This window comes from Taudactylus pleione, unplaced genomic scaffold, assembly GCF_031769625.1.
Source record: "Taudactylus pleione unplaced genomic scaffold, aTauple2 ptg000114l, whole genome shotgun sequence".
NCBI classification, from domain to species: Eukaryota; Metazoa; Chordata; class Amphibia; order Anura; family Myobatrachidae; genus Taudactylus; species Taudactylus pleione.
In genome coordinates this window covers 13,324,445-13,343,595 of record NW_028284516.1, presented here as the reverse complement: position 1 = coordinate 13,343,595, position 19,151 = coordinate 13,324,445, and the positions used below count along the sequence as shown (strand labels likewise).

Sequence of the window (19,151 nt, the reverse complement as noted above, 5' to 3'; positions counted from 1 at the left end):
AACTAGGAGCACCATTTGGATAGTAGAGTATACTGATACAACAGACAGACATTAGAGCATACTGAGGTTAAACACTGGAATGTTCAGAATAGCAATAAGGTGGGTTTTAAATAAGTCAAATAGATACTTAGGATATATACTGGAATGCACCTGCACCAAGGCAGATTGCAATAGAGTCAGACACATGCTGAGGATAAACTGTGGGGGTATTATATGAAATATCAACAATTATAATTTCAACACTGCTATTTTAGCCTAACCCTAACCCGACCTAGAGCCGTATTCAATTTGAGCCACGTTAAGTTAACGCGGCCCGTACTTAACGCCTACTTCGCCTGTTTATAGGCGGTAAAGTTGCGCGGCCATCCAGGCTTTATCCCGTATTTCATTTCAAAGTACGCGTAAACGGCACCCGGCAATACTGTAAGAAGCGGAAAGTACTGTCATTTTTGGGAGGGAGAGAGAATATATATATTAGAGATAGATATATATCCATCTCTTAACACCCCTTCCCTGATTCCGGCCTCTGTAAGTGTAAAGAGATGAAAGTTCCATATCTGAATATAGAATAGATGTTGTACAAATTTGCATGCCTTAAACAGTTAATGCTTTTAAAAAAAACCCACAATAAAAACAATCCCCTGCAAACACTGTAGTCTGACATCAGGTGTCCTGTGACAGGAACTTTTTGTGCTGCATTTAACGCAAAACGCAATACAGAATGTGGCCACAGAATACAAGCGCTGATCGGTTGACTTTACAAGCTCAGCAATTAATAAGTAATTAGTTCAGCTAAGAATATATTCATGCCAGATATTAGATGCTCACCCAAAAGTAACAATACAACATTTATAAAGCTGCCATTGCTAATAGCCTAGTAAATACTGTGCATCAAAGGCTTTAGAATTACACATGAAATAATCAGTCTCTATACTTTGCGAGATACATCCAGTGCTGGTCTGACCCTCTTACAGTCTACATATACAGCACATGTACTGTAGGTATGCGTTCATCATCTCGGAGGTTAGGTTCAGGCACTAGGGGGGAGGGGTTAGTGTTAGGCACCAAAGAGGGAGGTTTAGGCTAGGGAGAGGGTTGGCATACTGACCAACAAGTGTCGGTATGTTAACCCTGTTGGGATCCCAGCGTCAGGATACTGTCCGCCAGGATCCCGACTGTTGGTATTTCATACAGATTCCGTACTGTATGACTCATAAAATACCCTGCTATTTTTTTTGGCACCTTAAATCAGGGAACCTGGGCTGTTAGCATGTAACGTTGCAGATTTGGCAGACACAGGACACAGTCAATGTGCTCTCAGCAGGTTGCTACGTGCAGAGAAAGGGGTTTCTTTAACACAGATACACAGTGACAGACTGACAGCCTTGATTTACGTAAACACACAGCGTGTGGATTGGTCATCATACTGTATATAGGCGCAGAACAAGTGATGTTACAGCAACTCAGCAGATTACATTCTCAGCCGCAATGGAAAGCCAGTTGACCACTGAACAATATTTTATTTTCATGGTTCATACATGAAAAGTCCAAATCCGCTCCTTAAAAAAAAATAAAAATATTGGTATGGTTCAGGCTGGCATTATCCACATGTACATCTTTCCGCAACAAAATGCATTAATCGGAAGCTTGCATGCTGGCAAGTAAGGAAAAGCTGAGGGCAATGTTTATAAATCCTCAGTGCTCAAATGTGACAAGTATTCAACATTTTATTAAAAATCGTGTGCGAATAAACAAGCTGCTGACTGTCAAGCTTCAATTGCTAAGATACAGGTGCATTGAGACCCCAACCGAATTATCAGAGCATCCACCTGAATATAATTATATGAAAGTTAAGTGATACATACAAGACCAGCTTTTACAGAGTAATATTTTCACCACGATACTCTTAATTAACCGAAAGTACCATGCAAAGCTACATTTGAATGAGCATAGTTAGTGAATTTTGACATCAACACTTTTTAATTGGTTTTTATGCTTCTCCTGCCTTTTAATCTCTCCAGAGAACATCCATATACCATGAGAACTCCAAATGTATTCGTTTTTCCTTTCCCAAAGACAGGAACCTGTGCTGCCCTTGGCTAACTGCATAAAACAATTTCCCAGATGGCAATAAAAATCAGACCATTTTGATGTGAGCTGTTAAACAGCGTAGTTGGCCGTGTCCCTCCCAAATGATCTACTGCTTTCCATTCTCCGACACAGGGGATTTAAAGCTTCTAGACGCTTTTAATGGAATGGAAACTTATCCAAAACATTCTAAGAGTTATTGATGGAAATAGAGTAAAGTCATAGATTATGCATTTGAAAACAGGAAGACGAGAAGAGACTTAGATGATAATTTTCATATTTCTGAAGTGCTGGTCTCACCAAATTGCTTTGTACAAAGTATTTTTTGTAAATGTTTCATTTAGCAAAAAAGTTATTTAAAATCTAGGCATTTGTGTTACAGCATCCATTATGGCCGAAACCATTGCTATATAGCAGTGATGTGCGTAGAGCCTTTCCTCTCATACTTGGGTATACTGCACAGTTCTTCCTATAAAAATAAGATATCTTTATAAATATCTTCTTTGTATCATTCGAATCATTTTTATAGTCAAAACTCTGGAGCAAAAGCTGTATGGCAGGTGAGGCACTGCCTCTCCTCTCTACCATTTCCGCACATCCCTGATCAAAACACACCAAATTTCCAGCACTATATACTGCTGCACCTTTGCATAATGCCCACATGAACCCTCAGGTTCATATATGTATCTGTAAATCTGGCTCTGATACTAGCCAGTGCCTCAATAACTGCTACATAAAATTATACAATTGTTAAATGTTGCATAAACAGTGCAGTTGAGAGCTGAGCGGAGCACCGATACGATGGGCATAGCAAAATCCAGGTGGCATGGACACACCCCCTCTGGAAAAAAAAACACCTATGCAGTACTGCAAAGAGGGATATTTGTGTGTGTCCGCCCCCACCCCAATCAGCAGCTGAGCCATGCCCTACAACAAGCCCGGCACCCCTGTGCATAGGTTGTTTCGTGACTAGAATATTTGCAAATGTTCTGTTTTTGGGTTGGTTTTATGCATGTTTACATGACATTTTATATGAAAGATTTCTAATCAGTTAAGTATTTACTTATCCTTTAATATTTATTTTATATAAAAAGTGTTTGGCTGAGGCAACGCATTACTAGAGGAATATCCATACATTTGGCATGCATCTTGTTTGGTTGTTTTATTGTTATTAGAAGTTTTATGATAGAATACTTGTTTTCTAAGTTAATATAGCACATGATTTCATTCTAAAAAGGAACCATACATATACACAGGGAGATGATGGAGCAGTCATTTCTAAATCTCAATGTATACCTACTGCCTACACAATGTACACCAAGCCGATGTGTGAGCTGGACACAACTGAAAGGGTGCAACCGAGTGTCTGTCACAGACGTATCAATGGTTCTGTTCAATCATTTATACAGGGGGTGAGGGTCAGTACAGCATGATTAGGTAGCCCGCCCGTGCACCTCGTTCTCTTACTTTGGCTGAAGAAATTGTGCTGCACCTGTGTACTGCAATCAAGTGTTTTTTTTTCATCATTGTCAATGAAGAGTGTGTTCAAAAACCTCACAAGTGTGGACCTAACTACACAAATCTGGTTTGTTAAACACAAGGATGATGTGTGGATTTTTGTTATTTTTTTTATTTTACTTTAGCAAAATTAAACAGTCAAACACATTATGAATGGATAACTATGCATTTAGATTGCCGTGCGTATGGATGAATGAAATGCAATATGGTGTACAGAGAACGGCTATTCGGATTTCACGCTTTTCAGCAGGAATCTCATAGCAGAGACCCAGACCAAGCTTGCAGGATACGACCATTAAACCGCCCTTAGACACTATATGCAAGTAGAAGCTGGTAGACAAGACTTTACACCTGCAAGTAGTGGCGACTGCTTAAAGCCCAGTGGCTGACACTATGGTCTGTCCCACACCTACAATGCCAGTTCCTAAGGGATGCCAACATGCAGTTTTTGCTGGGACTGTCAAATGAAATATCAGCTTCCTTAATGACAAATTACTGGAACATGAGCTGTAGCGTTAGTATACACAGATACATTATAGGACATGTCCACTGGATTTGACACGAGTAACATGATTAGTTACTTTTTGCACTACCACACAACATGATGAGAGGATGATGCCGCGGTGTACACTGGTCTTAGACAGAGCTCACAGAGTCGGCACACTACAGATGACAGGATGCAGTAACACAGCAACTCACATCACCAGGTGGGGAAAAGCCGGTCATTTAATCCACCGGATTCCACTGCAAGACCAACTGGATGTTGTAGAACATCTGCTTTCCTCTTTAATGAATATAAAAGCCCGCATTTGAAACAAAGCATCATTTATCCATAATAAAAATGTTTTACCATTTGATGACTAATATACAAACAACAGTATCACAAATCACTGAAATTAGAGATTAGGTAAAAAACAAACAGACAGAAAGCCATTTCAACATACGAAGATCACCATGGCAACTGAGTGCTTCAGCGATCACCGAAGTCCTTGCTGGAGAGGATTAAAGTTTACGGGAAAGGATTAAAGTTATGAGTTAAATGGTATTTAAATATGTATCTGTTACAATGCTAAATGCTTAAAATATGAATAGTAGGCTCTCATTTCATTATGGCCTTAATACAAAGTAATGTCTCTATAAAAAAATAAATTCATGAAAAAAAAAAAAAAAAAAAATACACACCTTAAAAGACCAGCTAATTGCGGTGCAGAACCTTACTATGGCTTTGACGATAATGAAGAATGGCTAGTTTTATATTTCCATTCATAAAGGCAGATCATCTAGGAGGAGGAGAATTTATGTGCAAAGAAGAAAAAACAAAAAACATTCAAATGTATAATTTCTTTGTTACATGGTATAAAATATACACAACAGCTACTTCCTCTCGTTGTATAAATACTTCAGTTTGGTGTTTCTACTTTTAGTCAAATTCCTTTGTTAAAATAATGGAAATATATATAGAATTTTTATTGGAAAAAAAAAAAAGCAGCTGTTATTTGAAGATAAATAGGATGAGGAGTCTGCTGACTGTGTGCCTGCCTAACTTATCACATCGGGGCAGAGATTCTGTTTATATGGGCAGCAGAGCACACAAAGGGTTTATGCCTTCATGGAAACCTCCAATTAGTTTCACAGGGAGTAGCCGGAGGGTCAGGTGCGTGGGCTGCAGAGCTGCATTACATGAGTCATACCGACCTAATATTAGAACAACCTGTGCTTATATGTTGTTGCTCAGTTACTAGAAAAGCTTTTCTATCGGAGCAGCAGCTGATTAAAATAACTCAGTTGGCAACATCCAGAGCATGAAACAGGTGATTCTTTGTGTATAAAAATAAAGAGACAGCCTCTTGGCAGAGCACAACATGCCCTTGTGGCACCAATGAGAAAAACGTGGACTTCTAGAAAAAGTGCTAGGATTATGCCACGCTCCAACGGACACAGCTAGGCCATAACTGGTAAATAGACAGTGTACATTAGTCATTAGCAGGGCCTTGTATTTACAAGTTCTAAGGTGCAGGCCAATTATATCCTCTGATTGTGCAGCCATCTTCTCAGGCCGATAAGTAGCAGCAAAACCGCAGATCTTTGTTTATTACGCGCATGTGCAAACATCCTGTGTCAGCCGCTCAAGGGCCCTGGTGCTTCACTGTACGGTAACAGCTCAGAGCACATGTGCATCCGCAGTACATGGTTAGTGTTACTACAAACACATTATAAGTCTTCATCGGGGTCCGCCACCTCCGCTACTTCAATCTCTGGCAGCAGATCCTCATGTAGGGACTCACTCCAGCAGTCCTTATGGCCGTCTTTATAGGAGCTAGAAACCAAGGGCAATAGAATATGAATTAGATATATTGGTTTGTTTAATTGGAATGGGATTGAAATACCGACAGGAGGATATCCCGATTGGGGTTGGTAAGTATTCTAACACTCTTCTCCCCCCTCCCCTAATCCTCCCTTGGTGGTGCCTAAACCTAAAACTCCCTTTGTGGTGCCTAACCCTAACTACCCCCTCCTTCCCACATCCTAAACCTAAGCCACCCAGGGGGGTGCCTAACCCTAACCTCCCCAAAGTGGCGCCTGTCCCCAAGTACCCCCAGGGGTGCCTAAATTTAACCCCCCCCCTGCGGCTAACAGTTAAGACATGCCGGACTTGCCTCGATAGGTTAGCGTCTGTTTTCCAGAATCTGTATTAAGATAGGCCTCGGTATTTCCATGCCCATCTTAAGTCCCATGTCGGGCTTTAGGTGTCGGTATTTAGACCAGCAGCATTCAGTCCGCCGGTCTAATAACTGCCTCCCGCTTAATCTGCTCCTACTCCCTCCCCTCAAGAAATTTTTTATAAAATATGTAATCCAATAAAGACAAATTACAGACTTATAGTAAAGAAGAACAACAAAAATTGCAAACAAATGTGGAAATAATGTGAACAGACATAATACTAGAAAACTAACAGTTACAAATTATAAAAAAAAACAAAAAAAAACAAAAACTTGTTTAAACACATGCTTGGCTTGGTCACATAGTTTGCGACCACGCCTGGCAGTGCAGTAGCTGGCATGGTCGCAAACACTACAACAAGTCAAAAATGCCTACTGGGTGGCTGCTGGAAGATAATCTTCCAGCACCCGCCAATTGCAGAGGGACTTCCCGGCACCCTCCCTCAATGTCTGCCGTGATACAGATCATTGCTGATGGGGCAGCATGACAGGACCCCCTACCCGGCAGCTGCAGAGAGGAGCTTATAGTAGCAGCTGTCGGGAAAATACAAGGTCGCGATGATCTGGTATAAAAGTGTTTTATAAATTTATTTATGTTTTTTAAATTGTGTTAGATAAATTATATATTCTTGATCTAATTCAATAATAAAAAAACATGACAATTTCTGAGCGGTTTTTGGAAAAAATATTAGCCAGTTAGGTGGTTAGGAACGACTATACGTAAAATATAAGGTTTTATATAAAAAGTGACCAATCATTAGGGATAAACTATAAACTAGATAACATGACAGTAATTCCATTTAATAAACTTTGTAGGACACTTTCAGTTATGTTTTATAGAAACCGGCACGGGTGGGAACATTTACATGAATAAATTTTTAAATTATGGACAGTACTCCATTAAATACTGAGAAATAAACATTATACAAAAAATAGCTTAGCTGTAGATAAACTATATAGGGCTTGATTCAGAGTTAGGAGCAAAAATCAATGTAAGGAACAATTTGCACCTTGGTAAAACCCATGTATGACACCTTACCCATTGACCGCTGAGGCCGCCTGATCTGCCTCTATGGCGGAGGACTCCACCTCTCCGCTGCATTCGCTCTCTTCTACAGAAGGTCTGCGCGCCTCGCCATGCCTCCCACTCATTACCCTAAAAAGAGGTTTTGGTCATTAAATAACTGTATGGATGACCACACAATGTAGTAACAATAGCAACAGTGTCAGAAACACCTACCCTTCATAAAGAATATTTTGGGTTCTCACGAACTCCAGTTTATATACCTTTATACTCTACAGTCAATGGACAAGAAGTACAACTCTGGTATTTGATTTAATTAGAAGTTAATATTTTATGGGACTGATCGGATTCTGAGTCGGATGCTGAGTGGCTGTGGCTGTGTGATGCCGCGGAAGCCTGATTTACTACCTTATGCTAATACCTGTACAGGCTTCCGTAGGGCTAATGCATGGAACTGTGCGGCTTGAAATGGGAAGCCAATCCGCCCAATGATTTTCCATACACATCCGCTATAGTCATCATTAGTATCGGCATTTGCACCAGCCCCATGCTAAATGCAAGAGGCCAGTCTGAAACAGGCTTCCCTTTCCCGCACGCAGGACTCTGAATAGCACGGAACCCGAGCTACACGTCCCGTACACTCACACAATACAGACATACCAGCTCTGCATGATCTGGAAAGCCAGACCTGGCCAACTTCCCTCTGACTCAGAATCAGATGGATTTAAGCAAAAATGTGTAAATTCACTTTTTTGCATGTGCTGTACGCTTAAACTCCCTATTTGTGTCCATACAAAGATCCGTCCGACTTAGCATCAACCAGAGTGTGTAAATTGCTCCTAGGGAGAATTTTTTGTAGATATAACCACTATCCTACTTGTACTCATCTGTTAAGCTGGGTACACATCAGAAGGTGTACCCAGCCGGACGTCGCGGAGTGCATACACACTTGCCGATGCCGGATCCGATGGGGGGGGGGGGGGAGGGACGTGCCATGCTGCAGCATGGCATTGTTAGCGACATCCCCTGTCGGTCGTGCAGCTGGACTGACAGGGGATGTCGCTAAGGACACGCAGGAGTGCACATATTATGGGTACACACTAGACGATGTATCAGATATATCGCTCCGACCAGAAGGATCGGACAACATATCGTCTAGTGTTTAGCCAGCTATAAAGACCCTAAGCCTAGCACTTACCTTCTCTCTCCCTCAAGCAACTGGCCATACAGAGCCCTCTATATAGGCCCGACTTCGCAACTATGTCACAAATCATTAGATTTGCACAAAGGGAATGGGTATGAAATACCGACGGCTGAAGAGCTTCATATCCCAATACCGGAAGTTCAGGATCCCGACGTGGACAGGCAAGTCCCATATCCCTCCCCTCTCCCCTCCCTAACCCTGGGAGGGAAGCAGCTCATACTTTACCCGGTCCTGGATGTTTGGCAGTCTGGGATGCCGACGCCGGTATCCTGATCCCCTTTGGGATATTGCATTTTGCCAGGCGGTGGGATTCCAGCATCAGTATTTCGACGGCCGGCATCCTGTCCGCCAGCATCTCAACTCTATACCGCACAAAGTAGCGGTAAAAAAAAATAATATATAACCGACGCCGAACAAGTCTAAATGACCGTTGCCTTTATGTCTGCATAAAAAATTATCAAAACATATAGGTATATCGATTGATACAGATTACTCTACGAAACCTCAAAGGAAACATTTTAATTTTAGCACACAATCACTACCCAATTGCTAAGAGTCTTGGCAATTTATTAATACTTCATTTCTTGCCGTCTTCTAGTGTACAAACAAAGCACGCGTTGACGGTTCTGTAAGCAGTTTATTTGTGTGCTGTAGATTTCAGTTGAAATCAAATAAGTTCCTTAACCGTTCCTGGTTCTTAGATAACACAAATGTGGTTTTTCATTTACTCTTTTTTTGCTGTATTCTAAAAAATAGCACTTTTTCTGCTCTACTTAACATGAATGGGAAATGCTTTCTGGATCTATTGAATTAAAATATGAGATATGGTAAGAACTTACCTTTGTTATCTCTATTTCTACGAAGTCCATAGGGTTCCACAGGATACCTTGGGGTATCGGTGATGACGTCAGGCATCGGGCACCATAGAGTTAAGTTTTCAGCCTCCCAGGATACACTAGGGTCCCCCTCCTATACCCCGCCACCGAGCCAAGGCATCTCAGTTACGTACCAAGCCATAGGCCGGAGGGGGAGAAGGAAGAGAGAGAAAAAAAGATCTGGACACACAAGAATCACATTCTCACCAGAGGGAGACGGAAAAAACGGTGACCAGAGTAAAGCCCATCTGCAGCACAGGTGCGACACGGCGGGAGTCCTGTGGAACCCTATGGACTTCGTAGAAATAGAGATAACAAAGGTAAGTTCTTACCATATCTCATATTTTCTACATCAGGGTCCATAGGGTATCCACAGGATACCTTGGGGATGTCCCAAAGCAGTATCCTTCAAGGGTGGGGACGCTCCAGTGCTGAAAGGAGAATCCGCCGCCCGAAGGAAGCATCCTGAGAGGCAAAGGTGTGAAACACGTAATACCTCACGAAGGTATGTACAGAGGACCACGTGGCCGCCTTGCAGATCTGGACTGCAGAGGCACCACGTCGAGCTGCCCACGAAGGACCCACAGATCTAGTGGAATGAGCCCTCACAGAGGATGGAACCGGAAAGCCTTCATGAAGATAAGCTTCTGAAATAGCCATACGAATCCAACCTGCCAAAGTTTGCTTTGAAGCAGGCCAACCCTTTTTACGGAAGCCACAGAGGACAAACAAGGGGTCCGACTTCCTAAACGAAGAAGTGCAGTCAACATAAATCTTTAAGGCCCGCACAACGTCCAAAGTGGTCTCACCCGCCGAAAGGTCAGGTGAGTTAAAAGCCGGCACAACGATTTCCTTGTTGATATGAAAACGTGAAACAACTTTGGGAAGAAATTCAGGACGAGTGCGCAGCACTGCCCTGTTCCCATGAAAAATCAGGAAAGGGGGTCTACAGGATAGAGCCCCTAAGTCAGAAACACGTCTGGCTGAAGCGATGGCCAGAAGGAAAATTGTTTTAGCTGTCAGCCATTTAAGGTCCACTGAGCCCAGTGGTTCAAACGGCGGTCCCTGGAGAGCCCTCAGGACCACAGCTAAATCCCAAGGCGCCACTGGTGGAACAAATGGCGGCTGAATTAGAAGAACACCTTGCATAAAGGTGCGCACATCAGGGATTGTAGCAATCCTATGATGGAACCAGACAGACACCTGCACCTTCAAAGAAGCAAGGCGAAGCCCATGGTCTAGTCCCGCCTGTAGGAAAGCCAATACTCTAGACAGACGGAACTCCCGAGGTGCATAACCTCTCGGCCACCACCACTGGAAGAACGTATACCACACACGATGGTATATTCTTGCAGAAGATGGCTTCCGTGCTCTTAGCATAGTTCGTACTACAGAGCTGGAAAACCCCCTGGACCTTAACATGGCCGTCTCAACAGCATCGTCCATCAAAGACAGCCGAGTCAGGTCCGGGTGAAGACAAGGACCCTGTGACAGTAGGTCCGGTCGTAGCGACAACCGCAGAGGAATGTCCGCGGACAGACCCTGAAGGTCTGAGAACCAGTGCCGCCTGGGCCACGCGGGAGCTATCAACAGGAGCGTCCCTCCTTCCTGTTTGAATTTCCGAATTACCCGTGGAAGAAGGGAAAACGGAGGAAAAAGAGATAAGCAAACCGTAACGTCCACTGGACAGACAGAGCATCCACCAGAGACGCCTTTTCGTCTCTTGTGCGAGACCCGTACACCGGCAACTTGTTGTTGTGCCATGACGCCATGAGGTCGATCTCTGGAAGACCCCACCTGTCTTGTTGAAGACAGGTGTCAAGTTGAAAGACTTCCTGGTGCAGGGACCACTCCCCCGGATGAACGTCCTGGCGACTGAGAAAGTCCGCCTCCCAGTTGAGGACTCCCGGGATGAATACTGCTGATATGGCCGGGAGATTGCGCTCCGCCCAGACCAGGATGCGGGACACCTCTACGAGTGCCCCCCGACTTGGGTTCCTCCTTGCCGATTTATGTAGGCCACGGTGGTAGCGTTGTCCGACTGGACCTGCACGGGGTGACCTTGGAGAACCCGATGTGCCTGCTGGAGAGCATTGAAAACGGCGCGGAGTTCCAAGATTTTTATTGGAAGCTCCATTTCCGCCTGAGTCCATCTGCCCTGGAACAAGTGTGGATCCGTGACCACTCCCCAGCCCCGAAGGCTGGCGTCCATTGTCAATAGGACCCAGTTCGCCATCCAAAACAGACGACCCTTGTTGAGATGGGCCGTCTGCAGCCACCAGGCAAGGGACAGGCGAACCTCCGGAGTGAGCACCATCGTCTGGGATTTTAGGCTCTGAGGCAGTCCATTCCATTTGGACAGGATCAATTGCTGCAGAGGTCTGGAGTCAAACTGGGCATATTCCACCATGTCGAATACTGACACCATGGAGCCCAGTAACCTCATTGCCGAGTGTAGAAACACACGGCGACTCTGCAGACAACTGCGCACCCTCAAGTGCAAGGCAGAGATCTTTTCCTCCGTCACAAAGATCCTCTGCTGACTGGAGTCCAATAAGGCTCCGAGGTGCAGAATCCTCTGAGACGGGATCAGGGTGGACTTTTGCCAGTTTATCAACCAGCCGTGCCGTTGCAGTACTGCAATCGTCAGATCCAAGTGGCGTAGAAGGAGCTCTGGAGACCCTGCTACCAACAAAAGGTCGTCTAGGTACGGCAACATGCGGACTCCCTGCAGCCGCAGGAACGCCGCCATGACCGCCATAACCTTGGTGAACACACGTGGTGCTGTCGCCAGGCCAAAAGGCAACGCCCGGAACTGAAAGTGATCGTTGCGGATTGCAAACCTGAGGAACTGTTGGTGACGCAAAAGAATAGGGACATGCAGGTAAGCGTCCTGTATGTCCAACGACACCATGTAATCCCCAGGTTCCAGTGCCAGAATGATGGACCGTAGGGTCTACATCCGAAACCGCGGCACTCGCAAGGACTTGTTGAGGGCCTTGAGGTTGAGAATCGGACGGTACGACCCATTGGGTTTCTGCACCAAAAATAGATTGGAATAGAAACCCTGGCCCCTCTGGGAGAATGGAACAGGCACTATAACTCCAGCCTGGAGCATAGTGTGCAAAACCTTCCGCAGTTCCATGGCTTTGTTCTGGTCTAAGGGAAGACCCGTCGTGAAGAATCGGGATGGGGCCTGTGCCGAAAGGAGAGGGCATACCCGTGAGAAACTACCTCGTGAACCCAAGTGTCTGTCGTAGTTGCCGACCAATACTGGGCGAACTGCAGCAGGCGGCCTCCCTCTTTGGGATCCCCCAAAGGGAGGCCCGGACAGTCAGGCCACAGGCTTGTCATCAGACTTAGGGGCCGGACGTCTGGTACTCCAGGCCTGTTTCCTGGGCTTGGCCGATTTCTTGGGGTCAGCCTGTCGGGGATAGGACTGTGCTTTAGGCCTACCCTGGGCCCTATAAGGCCGAAAGGACGACGTACCCGAACTGGAAGGGACCGCAGCAGACGGGAGACATGCAGACTTGGCTGCCGCCAGCGTGGCCACCATTTGGTCCAGATCCGGACCAAAGAGGACTTCTCCTTTAAAAGGCAAAGCTTCCAATCCCTTTTTGGAATCAGCATCCGCCTTCCAGGATTGCAACCATAAGGTGCGACGAGCAGCAACAGCTGCCGAAGAAATCCGAGAGGTGAGGGTACTAATATCCAAGGCCGCTTCATTGATGTAAGTGGCCGAATCCCGAAGATTGCCTACCAACTCGGCCTGTTCAGCCGAACAGTCGGAATCCAAAGACGCCTCCAAACTATCAGCCCAGCGCTCCATAGCTCTGGCTACCCAACATACGGCCATAGCCGGTCTGGATGCCCCCCGCGCGTGGGAATAAATGGACTTTAGGCAGATCTCCACCTTACAGTCCGTAGCATCCTTCAAGGAGGACATGGAGGGCATGGGCAATGTGGCACTTCGGACTAGGCGTGTCACATGAGAATCCACCTGAGGAGGGGATTCCCACTTAGAAAAATAATTGTCCGCAAACGGGTAAGCCACCGCTAAACTTCTTTGAGGCCGATACCGTTTGCCAGGGTGTTTCCATGCCTCCTCTAAATGGTCTACTAACTGACCCGAAAGAGGAAACACTGTGGCGTCACCCTTAATATCCTTGAAAAAGGCATATTTGGACTTGGGAACCGGAGGATCATCATCCTCAATAACTAAAGCTGTGCAGACTGCACGAATAAGGCCAGGAATATAAACCTTAGACTTAGCGTCCGGAGAGGTTCTTGGTCAAAAAGATCCAGAATCTCTCTATCATCGGTTGTCACGTCGTCATCCTCATAAGGAGCGGACAGAGATGCCACTGGCCGCAACACAGACTCCCCTTGTAACACGTCCGACGAATGCTGTACAGAACTTGTCAGTGAATTAACCCAAGCAGGCTCCTGAGAGACCTGAGGAGGGGAAATAGGGAGACTGTGGGGTACCATCAGTTGTCTCGGGAAACCCTGCATGGGTGACGACACCACTGACTGCTGGGACAATCCCATCTGTGAGAACGCAGGTTGTGGAGCTAACTGACCCACTGGGGTTGTAAGCGCTTTGGCGAAACAAGCCCAGGGCAGTTCCTGTACCGGAGCCGTGACAGTAATTGGTCGCGTCAATAAAAAACACTGCCGACATAGCCCCTCCGCGTTACCCTCCCCCTCCGCTATTGGTACCTTGCACGTAGTACACATAAGCTGGAGAGGAAATTCACTCTCAGACAAGATGGTAAGTATGTGACCCCTCTCACTGATACTCGTTAGTATAGTGGGAGAACCACCCTGCAAGCACCGCACCGCAAGGGCTTTAGCAGAAGAAGAGCAGGGACAGTAAAATGGCTGACAGTAGAAAGTGAAAATACAGGCAGCAGACGCTAGCAGAAGTCACATACAATGCAAAGAAAATTAATCCCTGGACTATCAGCGCTGATCCTCAACTACGCAGACACAGAGCCTGGTAGGACACAGCGCTGCATACACAGACCTGTTCCAACGGAGGAGAGGTATGCCGGGGGACCCAGACCACGAAACCACCGATCAGCAGCTTCCAGCAGCGTTCACCATGCTTCTGCAAAGATGGCCACCGAGGAGCAGAGAGGAGGCCGGCCTGGGGGAGGAGCGCTGCCACATGGCCAATCGGCAGGTGCAGAGAGGGCTGTGTGCGGCGGGGGAGGCGCTGGCTGTGTACAGGGAAGGCACGCTCCCCTGGCATGCAATTAATCCCTGGGACGCCGCAGCGCTACCACTCAGCTGCGGTCCGCTGTGCCAGGGGGGTAGTGGAAGCGCAGGTTGGTTACCTGGCTCCACTCTGCAGCCAGTCCCCAGGGAGCCCCCTGCCTGGGGAGTCTGGACCATGTGTTCAGCGGGGACCCACCGCGGGACCCTGCTGCCCCCTTGAATCCGGCCATGGTCCAAAACATCAGGGGTCACCGCTAGCTGTGACCCCAGATGCTTACCAGCATCCCCGGATCAGTACCGGCGTTCTGGTACCGGCGGGGGTGTAGGGAAGACAGCATGGACGTCAGTAGTGACTGTCCATGCTGTACTTCCAGATGGGCAGCCATAGCTGCCTTGAAGAAAACTTCAGGGGCTATCCTTAGCCCCCCCTCTAAACAGGTGCTCCGACTCCGAGCCGGGCACCAACGAAACTGAGATGCCTTGGCTCGGGGGCGGGGTATAGGAGGGGGACCCTAGTGCATCCTGGGAGGCTGAAAACTTAACTCACCATAGAGTTTTCATGCCTGACGTCATCACCGATACCCCAAGGTATCCTTTGGATACCCTATGGACCTTGATGTAGAAAATAAAATTTTACACAAATCAGCGACCTACAGTCGGTTTGGCATAATTACTTCTCCAAGAACTATATATATATATATATATATATATATATATATATATATATATATATATATATATATATATATATATATAATTTTAAAGACCAATTTTACATCCGTTTTGCAAATGGGTAAATATGGTCAACTGAAGTGGTTCATACACTAGAGTGTACATTGACTCTGAAAAGGCCTTTGCCCCCCTTTGGGCTTCATCACATTTTGCTGTGTTACAACATGGAGCCATGATGGAATTTAACTGAAATTGACTGCCCACTAATCCAGACAAAGTACTCGATAAAAAAAAAAAAAAGTCCAGCCAATTGTTAAAATGTATTATGAACGACTCAACGAAGAAATTAAGTGATTGCATTACTATTCAATCCCCCCCCACAACCTTCTTGGCAAAATTGGATGGAGATTGATGTTGGACAGCGCTTTATGCACTGAGGGCCTGATTCAGACCCGCTCGCGAGCGCAATGCGGCTCGCAAGCGGGTGGTGGGCCAATGCGTGCGCAAGCCCCGTAGAGAGTGAGAAATCACTCGCTCTGGGGCTTGCAACAAAACAGAGCGGCTGTCAATGTTGATGGACAGCTCGCCTCGTTTTGTAGGCGGGGAGGCTGTACAAACGGAGGCGTTCCCGAAGGAACGCCTGCCATTTGTAGGCGGCCCTACTGACATCACTTCTGATGTCAGTATTGGACTTCCTGCTCTATTACAGCAGGAAGTCCACTTGGCATTGAGAGTGCCGAGACCCTACCACAGGGGTCTCCTCGCAATGCCAATGGTCGCGATAATCGCCATCATCACCAGGCCGCACACACAAGCTGTGGGTGGTCACCCACAGCTGTGAGAGCAGCCTGGAGGCGGGAATTTTAAAATAAAAGGGAAGTCCTGATTCAGAGCAACCGCATGCAAATAGAGTGTGCCTCTGAATCAGGCCCTGAATTTTTGTCATGTTGGAAGATAAATGTTCTTCAAAGTTCAAGTACTCTTGTAGGAATGCAGCAGGTTTCCTCCAGGATTTCTCTGTACCTTACTCTGCCCATTTTCCCCTCCATGTTTAGGAGATTTCCATTATTTGCTGCAGGGAATCATGTAGGTCACATGATGCTGCCAGCGCCCTGCGCCACTGTAGGGATGAGGTTATCGCTGTGATGTGCACTGTTAGGTTTGCGCCAAGCATACAGTAGCACTTAGCACTGTGTCTGAAGAGTTCAGTTTTGGTCTCATTGGCCAATAGAATCCTACTCCACATGGTCATATATATCTTTGCGGAAACTGCAGCAGGGCTTTTATTAGAGGTTATTTTCAATAAGGGCTGTCTTCTTGCCATTCCCCATGCAACCCAGACTTATTAAGCATGCGTGCTATTGTTATCCCCTGCAGAGTTACTGCCATCCCTGTCATGGCAGTCTGTAGCTGTTGGCCTCCTTTACTCCAGCTCCCCTTGCCCGGACACTCAGCTTTGGAGGATGACCTGATCTAGGCAGTATCACAGTTCCGCCATTTTTATGCAATTTTTTCCCCCCTTTGATTGACATAACGGTGCTTCAGGGTATATTGAGTGTATTGGAAATATTCTTGTACCCATTTCCTGATTAGTACTTCACAATGACCTTCTCCCAGATCTGCTTGGGATGTTCCTTTATCTTCATTTTGTAGTCTATGCTTGAAAATACACCAACTACCTGGGGGAAGCTCAGAGAGACAGGTGTATTCATGCTGCAGTCATGTGACACACCTTACCTGTACACAGGTGGCCTCCAATAAACTATTTCTGTGACCGTGATGAAAATTGGTAACATCAGTGGAAATCTAGTATGTATATAGCAGGGGGGTGAATACTAATGAAATCACTTATTTTCAGTTTTCTGTTTATAATACATTTTTACAACATTCGCATTGAGACATTATCGAGTACATTTTGTTGATTAGGAGGAACAAATTCCAATTAAATCTATCATGGTCCCGGGGAGGGGGTGTAGTTACCATCCCAATGCAGACAATGCCGGCAGCCAGAATCTCAGCACCAGAATCCCAACAGCAGCCAGAATACAACGGCTGCAATCACAACAGTGAGGGTTCGGGTTAGTCACTAGGGGCAGTTTAGGGTTAGAATGCAGGAGGGGGTCATGTATTTAACGTTGCTAAAATTTTGATTGTGACTAACTGGAAAAAAACGCATTCGCCCCCCCATTCCTGCATTACTCAATAGAATCTGGTACACTGCTTCCATGGAGTATATCACTGCTCTCCTCCATGCCAAAATGTCATGAAGTATGGGCCCCCTGGTACTCTCACTTTAATAGGACCCTTCCAGGTCTGGTTTAATCCTCACTTTATACTTTTGAAACTATTCTAGTTATTTAATTTTTATTATTATTTAAATAACATTGCTGCTTGGTGTCCAACCCTCTCCCTCTTATCTATTTATTTTTTATTCTATATTCAATATTGTAATTATTAGATATTATTGTTTTTTTTTTTTATATATATACACCAAATTTTCTAAAACCAAATTTAAGAAAATAAGGTAGTTTGATGTTTTTCAATGTCTTTCTTTTCTATGGCAGTATGTTCTATTTTTTGAAAAATAAAGAGATTTAAAAAAAAAAAAAAAAAAGAATGCAGGAGGGGATGATTAGGGTTATGCTGCAGGGGGAGGGGACATCGGTTAGGGTTAGAATACTTACCGTCCGAATTTACACCATTGGGATTACACTGCCAGGATTCTGAAGTTTGCATTATCAGCGCAGAGATTGCATACACAACCCCCATGGGGATTACTACCATTTATATACACTCTAAATAGAGTATGGATGTAGATAGCCTATTAGGGTTATATTCTCAGTACAATAAAATTCATGTGGCCTTACATATTCAACCAAACCGATAGGTGAGAAAAGAACAGTATTTTAGCTCATCATCTCTGGGTAATACTCACTGAATCTGTCCTTCAAGCGTCTGGATGTGTGTCTGCTTCTCATTTAACAACTTCTTCAGGGATTCAAGCTCCTTCTGCTTCTCGGCAAGATCCCTTTGAAGTCTGTAATTTGTTTCTTCTAAAGTCTCACAGAAAGCCTGCACACACATACAAGTACATGGTCACACGTGTAGCCAGGCTCACATACAGCGTGCCAACAGCCTATCTGGTCTACTCACTCTGCTCTCTTCCAGGCTGTCAAAAGGACCAGGAGGATCATCCAAGCAGAGGAACAGTCTCACTGAGGCACTGAAACACAGATGTGCTCGTTAACACAATGTCATGTGACGTTTTCAGATTCAGTAGCAAAATCAGATAATTCGCATATAATTCTCATATACAAACACTCCAGGCATGTGTCCCAAGAATAGATGGGAAAAGTCAGATTCAGCTAGCTGTCTCGTAAATGAGGAGTATGTTATGTACATTAGGGCCTGATTCAGTGAGGATCGCAGTTCCTAATATGCACGCAATCGGCCAATTGTTGCATTCTGTGCATTGCGATCAGAGACTACACATAACCATCGCAGTGTGATTGACAGGAAGTGCAGTTTGTGTGTGCTGACGCGGGTGGTCGGGGAAATGCAGGCATGTCAGTGCGTTTGAAACGCCGTTAGACAGGCGTGCATAAATTATCCACTGAGATGCTGTACGCAGCCTGAGAACTCATAGCGTGCGATGAGGTTAGAAATTTCTGAGTAAGGTGTGAGCTTGTGCAAGTGTGCGTGAGGCTGCGATTGTACCGATGGTTTCACAGTCTTGCTAGATATTACGGATGTGTGTAAGGTAAAGTGGGCATCATTATGTAGTGCTGCACGGCATAGCGATCGCAATGGATTAGCGTACTATCACA

At 45.5% G+C, this 19,151-nt stretch overlaps 1 protein-coding gene across 1 annotated transcript in view; it reads right to left on the bottom strand.

Moving 5' to 3' along the window:
* Window positions 1-4,414: 4,414 nt before the first annotated feature.
* Window positions 4,415-19,151, bottom strand: part of SNX16 (sorting nexin 16) — a 28,050-nt gene continuing 13,313 nt past the window's right edge. Inside the window, exons 5-8 of the mRNA XM_088471541.1 lie at window positions 18,478-18,547; window positions 18,260-18,396; window positions 7,366-7,482; window positions 4,415-5,923 (exon numbers count right to left, since the gene is read on the bottom strand). Coding sequence (XP_088327667.1) covers window positions 5,818-5,923; window positions 7,366-7,482; window positions 18,260-18,396; window positions 18,478-18,547 — 430 coding nt within the window. The 3' untranslated portion in view covers window positions 4,415-5,817. The remainder of the gene's footprint in view (window positions 5,924-7,365; window positions 7,483-18,259; window positions 18,397-18,477; window positions 18,548-19,151) is intronic.